Genomic DNA, 6,698 nt, shown 5'->3' with positions numbered 1-6,698 from the left:
TCGTATCCGGTAAATATAGAATGTACTTGGTATGTTATGGCTAGTGAGGGTAATAGTATTGGTTTGACATTCGAATCAATGGATCTGGAAGATTCAGATAATTGTAACAATGATTATGTGGAAATTAGAGATGGTAGTAATTTTAGACGTTTATTGGGTTTACATTGTGGCAAACAAATTCCGGCGGCGGTGGAAAAAGCTCAGACGTTGACGGTAACATTTAGTAGTAACGATGATATAGTGGGAGAAGGTTTCATAGCCACGTATTATTACGGTAAGAAAAAATTAATAAAATTGTGATAACAATTATTTATTCCATAAATCTGGTATTCCCTGTAGTTAAACATAACGAGATAAATGGCACTAGTGGAGTGGTCGAATCGCCTGCCTACCCAGCCAAGTTCCATAGCGACGACTTATATAGCTGGCGTATTACTGTGGATAAAAACTATGTTGTTTTGCTGTCTATTAAACATATTGTGGATACAGATATACCATATATTAAAGTAAGTTTCGAGAACTAATAAATCAGACAGCGTGGTTAATTTGTCTTAATTTTTATAGTTCTATGATGGTTATTCCGATATTGGAGCACCAATAGATTATGCCAATACCCATATTGTACGCTCAAATACCAATATTTTATATTTCACCGCCACACGTGGTCCATTCCAATTCGAATGGGAGCAATTATCCAAAGAAGTGGTGCGTAACAATCAGACTGCTGAACGAATGTCTGAACTTTGTGGCAATCAAAATTTGCGTATCAACTCCTCCACCCTATTCTTTAGTTCACCTGGTTATCCGCATGGTTATGACTCAAATTTACAATGTTCATGGACTATTATATCCAACGATCCCGCTATGCATACCGAAATATTCTTTTTAAAAGTTGATCTAGAGGAATTCGATGAATGCTTTGCCGACTATGTTAAAGTTTCCAAGAGTACTGATCTGCAAAACTGGCAACAGTTAGAGAAAATGTGCAAAAAGACTTCCGATAAAATAATGAGGTACCAAGGAAATCCCTATTTGAAAGTAGAATTTGTAACCGATGCTGGGGTCAATAAGACCGGATTTTCTTCTCTCATATCAACTAAATGTGGTTCGGAACTAACGGAGAGAAGAGGCTTTGTTAATATAACCGAATTAAAGGGCAATGGCGTTAGTTTTCAACAGGATTGTATTTGGACCATTAGAGTCAGACAGGGTAGACGTATACGTCTAACATTTCCCGATTTTTGGTTACGTACCCCCAATACGGATGGCAATTGTAAAACATACTTTTTAGTACGCAATGGCATTGCCGAGGATTCACCATTTTTAGGCAAAGGAAAGTACTGTGACAATGATATAACTGACATTCTGGAAACCTCCTCAAATCGGGCTTATATTAAATTTTCACGCAGCGGTTATCCGGCATTCAGAGCTTCCTTCCATTATGAAGAAATAAGTCCAGAATGTTCCAAAGAGATTGTTCTTAAGGACGACTTTAAATGGGATCGTATACAAACCATTACAACTCCCAACTATCCCAATATACCCAATCCACATTCGGAATGTATTTGGAAAATTATAGCTCCCTTACATAAGACCATAACTTTGGACTTCTTTGGTGATTACGATTTGATACCCGTCAATTCGGACTCTAAACTATGTGAACTGGAATATGTTCAGGTTAACGATGGCGGCACAGAAATGGCGCCAGTTATAGGCAAATATTGTGGTACCACTAAACCAAATAGCATACGCTCAACGGGCAACATATTGAGAGTGCTTTATTTCACGGATGTTTCAGAACCTCATAAGGGCTTTAAGGCCAATGTTAGTATCAGTCGTTGTGGGGGTTCTTATTATGACTCGGAAGGCGTCATAACTGCTCCTTTGTTGCAACTCAAACCCAATGAAAAGGAATTGGAATGTATATATACACTAGAAATGCCTTTGGGTTCTACTATTAATATAAGCGTAGATAGAATAAATTTCCCCGAACCCTATGGAGGTCCAAACTCGGACTGTAAACAGGAAACCCATTTGGAACTGCAGGAAATTGATGCTTTCTCCACGGACACAGAAAATATAACCGATACCTTGCTCTTGTGTGGTTCAACTCCCAATCGCTATATTGTAGAAACCAATAAACTAAGAATAGTTTTGCGTATCAAAGATGGCGTTTATAATACCGACAGTTTTCAGATCAGCTACTCGGCTATAGGAGATAGATGTGGCGAAACAATAGTGGGAATGCGTGGAATATTACAAACTCCCAATTATCCTAAAGGTACAGGTGCACCTATACACTGTACATGGCATTTAAAAGCTCCCAAGGGTAGACGTATTAAGGTAGAATTCCTGGACTTTGATATGGACAGCGGACAAACGGCGGGACGAGTCTATCGCCGTTTAACGTTCAGTAACGATCCTAAACTATCATCCATCATCGAACGTGTAACAGATACAGTACCAGCTGTCATTTACTCCACCGATAATACCATGACTATAGATGCTCTCATGTTGTCGTTCTACAAGAATCGTGGTTTCAAATTGAAATTCTCAGCCGATGAGTATTCTACCCATTGTCGCAATTTCCTCTGGTTCAATGATGAAAGCATAATGGCTACTCCACAGACCTTGAGATTCCGAAGGGATGATAGTGAAAAATCAATGTATTGTTCCTACGATCTTAAACCCCGATTCAATCGCACCCTGTCCGTACAAATTGTAAAAGTAGAAAACTACAATATAACACAGCAATGGTTCGTATATGGCTGCCAATACTCTTCGGCTGTACAATTATATGCCGCAGAAGAGCGCATCTTACCCATGCTAATGTGTCATAATGAAACCCAACCCTCATTTAGACTACCCTATCCCAGTAAAATGGTTATAAATGGTCATAGACGTAATGGTCTACGTGCCCTAGAACTGCAGTTGACCTCTTATAAATGCGGTGGAGTGTGGCCTATGAGGTTTTACGATGATTTTGTAATTACCCAGCCGGATATGCAAAATCATACGGGTCATTTAGAATGTGCCTGGGCTGTATGGGGCCATTATAGTTACAATCAAGATGAACCACCTGCATTTTCAGATATTATGGAAGGTATACAAGTAGATGTAGGTCTGACCACTGACTTTAAGGGTAAATGTGAAGAGGAATACTTGATGGTGTACAATGGACCCAATCAGAACTCACCGCATTTAGGACGTTATTGTGAGCAATCTACCATTACTAATTTGGTAGCCACTGGTGGTATATATGTAGAGTTCATAACCCAAAACTATAATGCACTATCTGTGTTTAACTTAACGGTTCATGAGGGCAGTGGTTGTGGTGGTGTTCTAAAGTATCCCTACCGGCAAATCCTGTTCGATTATCAATATAAAAACAATGTTGAATGTATATGGGAATTAGCCACAGAACCTGGTTTCCATTTGGCCGTTACTTTTGAAAATACATTCTTTATTGAAGCGTCAACTAACTGCACCAAGGATTATTTAAAAATCCAACAGAAATCATTACAGGGAGAATGGGAAGATATTGCCAAATTATGTGGACGTGAACCACCGCAAGCTGTTAATACAACAACCGAAGAAATGCGTATAATTTTCCGTTCCGATGAAGATGGTGTGGGTAGTGGTTTTAATATGAAATTTGAGCGTAATTGTGGTGGTATACTTTATGCCACGGATACCATGCAACAATTAAAATCACCCAATTATCCATCCGAGTATCCGGCAAATCTAGTGTGTAACTACACCATTGTACCATCGCCCACGATAAGTAAAACAGAATCGGATAGTTTGTACTTACGCTTTATAGAGTTTACAGTAGAAGACTCTCCCCTGCAGACCTGTATATTTGATAATGTCACCATTAATACGCTCGACAATCAAATCAGGTGGTGTCCAATACCTTGTGTGGCAGAAAAACAAATTACGAGATTAGATCCAAAAAAACTATAACAATTATCTTTAAGACCGATGGCAGTTATGGTCGTAAAGGTTTTCTCATGGAATATGGCCATAATAAATGTGGAGCCGTCATTACCAATTCGACGATAATAGAGTCACCCAAAGATTCTTCCACCCAAATGTATCCGCATAACAGTATATGCTCTTGGCAATTGCAAGCTCCAGAAAATTACAAAATTATCATTAAATTTGAATATATTGACTTTGAGTCTCAGGGTATGTGTACCTATGATGCTGTGGAAGTATACAAGGGTCTTAATACCGTAGAGGATCAACGTTTGGTTCAATTGTGTGGCAACATAACGGAGCAGAAAGAAATAATTAATATAGCACAGAATACCGCTCTAATACGTTCCTTTGCCGATGATCGCGATGCCTCTAAAGGTTTTAAGGCCTTAGTGAAATTTGTACCCAATTGTGATAATCGCATACACTTGGAGTCTTCTAATTCCTCTTATGAATTTACCCGTTTCTCTGGACAATATGCCAATAACTTGGATTGTTCTTGGTTATTTACCACCTCTCCCGATCGCCAGCTTAGATTGGAGTTTAGCAGTTTCCATGTGGAAAATTCCTCTAATTGTTTAGATGACTATTTGGATGTACGAGACGGTTCAGGTTTATTTGCCGATCAAATTGGCCAATTTTGTGGTCACGATTTGCCCAGTCCCTTAGTTTCTTCCAAATCTACTCTACTAATGAGATTTGTAACTGATGCAAAGGAAACTAGCAGTGGTTTTGTGGCCACCATTAGATCGGTGCCCAAGATATGTGGTCGTCAGAACTTGGATTTGACAACACAAAAGGTAGGAGATTTTTGTTATTTTTTATGTTTGAAAGTTGTAAATATAAATATTGTTTCCTTTTGCAGTCGGTTACCCTACTTTCACCTGATGATGGTTCTGGAAAATATCCCAATAACATCAATTGTATTTGGAAAATAAAAAGTGACAATAACATTCATTTACATTTTGAGAAACTTGATATTGATGGCCCCGATGCGAATGGATCCTGTTCTACGGATTATATTAAAATTATTAATAGTGATGTAAGTTTTGTAAAATAGAGGGTGAGGGGATCTGAAATTAGTTAGTTAGTTAGTTTAGTTAGTTAGTTAGTTAGTTAGTTAGTTAGTAGTTAGTTAGTTAGTTAGTTAGTTAGTTAGTTAGTTAGTTAGTTAGTTAGTTAGTAGTTAGTTAGTTAGTTAGTTAGTTAGTTAGTTAGTTAGTTAGTTAGTTAGTTAGTTAGTTAGTTAGTTAGTTAGTTAGTTAGTCTTAGTCGTTAGTAGTTAGTTAGTTAGTGTTATGTTTAGTTAGTGTTAGTTAGTAGTTAGTAGTTAGTGTAGTTAGTAGTAGTTAGTTAGTTAGTATTAGTTAGTTAGTTCGTTAGTTAGTAGTTAGTAGTTAGTTAGTTCGTTCGTTAGTTAGTTAGTTAGTTGTAGTTAGTAGTTAGTTAGTTAGTAGTTAGTTAGTATAGTAGTTAGTTAGTTAGTCGTTAGTTAGTTAGTTAGTTGTTAGTGTTAGTTAGTTAGTAGTAGTTAGTTAGTAGTAGTTAGTTAGTTAGTTAGTTATTCGTAGTAGTTAGTTAGTTTAGTTGTTAGTAGTTAGTTAGTTAGTTGTTGCGTTAGTTAGTTTTAGTTAGTTAGTTATTTAGTTAGTATTAGTTAGTTAGTTAGTAGTTAGTTAGTTAGTTAGTTAGTAGTTAGTTAGTTAGTTTAGTTAGTAGTTAGTTAGTTAGTTAGTTAGTTAGTAGTTAGTAGTTAGTTAGTTAGTTAGTAGTTAGTTAGTTAGTTAGTTAGTTAGTTAGTTAGTAGTTAGTTAGTTAGTTAGTAGTTAGTTAGTAGTTAGTTAGTTAGTTAGTAGTTAGTTAGTTAGTTAGTTAGTTAGTTAGTTAGTTAGTTAGTTAGTTAGTTAGTTAGTTAGTTAGTTAGTTAGTAGTTAGTTAGTTAGTTAGTTAGTTAGTAGTTAGTTAGTTAGTTAGTTAGTTAGTTAGTTAGTTAGTTAGTAGTTAGTTAGTAGTTAGTTAGTTAGTTAGTTAGTTAGTTTAGTTAGTTAGTTAGTTAGTTAGTTAGTTAGTTAGTTAGTTAGTTAGTTAGTTAGTTAGTTAGTAGTTAGTTAGTTAGTAGTTAGTTAGTAGTTAGTTAGTTAGTTAGTTAGTTAGTTAGTTAGTTAGTTAGTTAGTTAGTAGTTAGTTAGTTAGTTAGTTAGTTAGTTAGTTAGTTAGTTAGTAGTAGTTTAGTTAGTTAGTTAGTTAGTTAGTTAGTTAGTTAGTTAGTTAGTTAGTTAGTTAGTAGTAGTAGTTAGTTAGTTAGTTAGTTAGTTAGTAGTTAGTTAGTTAGTTAGTTAGTTAGTTAGTAGTTAGTTAGTAGTAGTTAGTTAGTTAGTTAGTTAGTTAGTTAGTTAGTTAGTTAGTAGTTAGTTAGTAGTTAGTTAGTTAGTTAGTAGTTAGTTAGTTAGTTAGTTAGTTAGTTAGTTAGTTAGTTAGTTAGTTAGTTAGTTAGTTAGTTAGTAGTTAGTTAGTTAGTTAGTTAGTTAGTAGTTAGTTAGTTAGTTAGTTAGTAGTTAGTTAGTTAGTAGTTAGTTAGTTAGTTAGTTAGTTAGTTAGTTAGTTAGTAGTTAGTTAGTTAGTTAGTTAGTAGTTAGTTAGGGAGGGAGGGAGGGAGGGAGTGAGGGAGGAGGGAGGGAGGGAGGGAGGGAGGGAGGGGGAGGGAGTGAGGGAGGGAG

The 6,698-nt window shown here is 36.1% G+C and overlaps 1 protein-coding gene across 1 annotated transcript; it reads left to right on the top strand.

Moving 5' to 3' along the window:
- Positions 1-3: 3 nt before the first annotated feature.
- Positions 4-5,023, top strand: LOC119615853 (cubilin homolog; the record flags this gene model as incomplete). Its single annotated transcript, XM_037971837.1, is given in 5 exon segments — positions 4-274; positions 340-506; positions 565-3,889; positions 3,892-4,781; positions 4,847-5,023. Coding segments are annotated over 5 exon segments (4,830 nt in total), but the record flags the coding sequence as incomplete, so codon positions are not given.
- Between the last annotated feature and the right edge of the window lie 1,675 nt (positions 5,024-6,698).

The sequence above is a fragment of the Lucilia sericata genome, unplaced genomic scaffold (assembly GCF_015586225.1).
Source record: "Lucilia sericata isolate MDLA Ls3-8-SP2 unplaced genomic scaffold, ASM1558622v1 Contig009056F_arrow, whole genome shotgun sequence".
Classification (NCBI taxonomy): domain Eukaryota; kingdom Metazoa; phylum Arthropoda; class Insecta; order Diptera; family Calliphoridae; genus Lucilia; species Lucilia sericata.
This window is presented reverse-complemented; position numbering and strand designations above follow the sequence as displayed.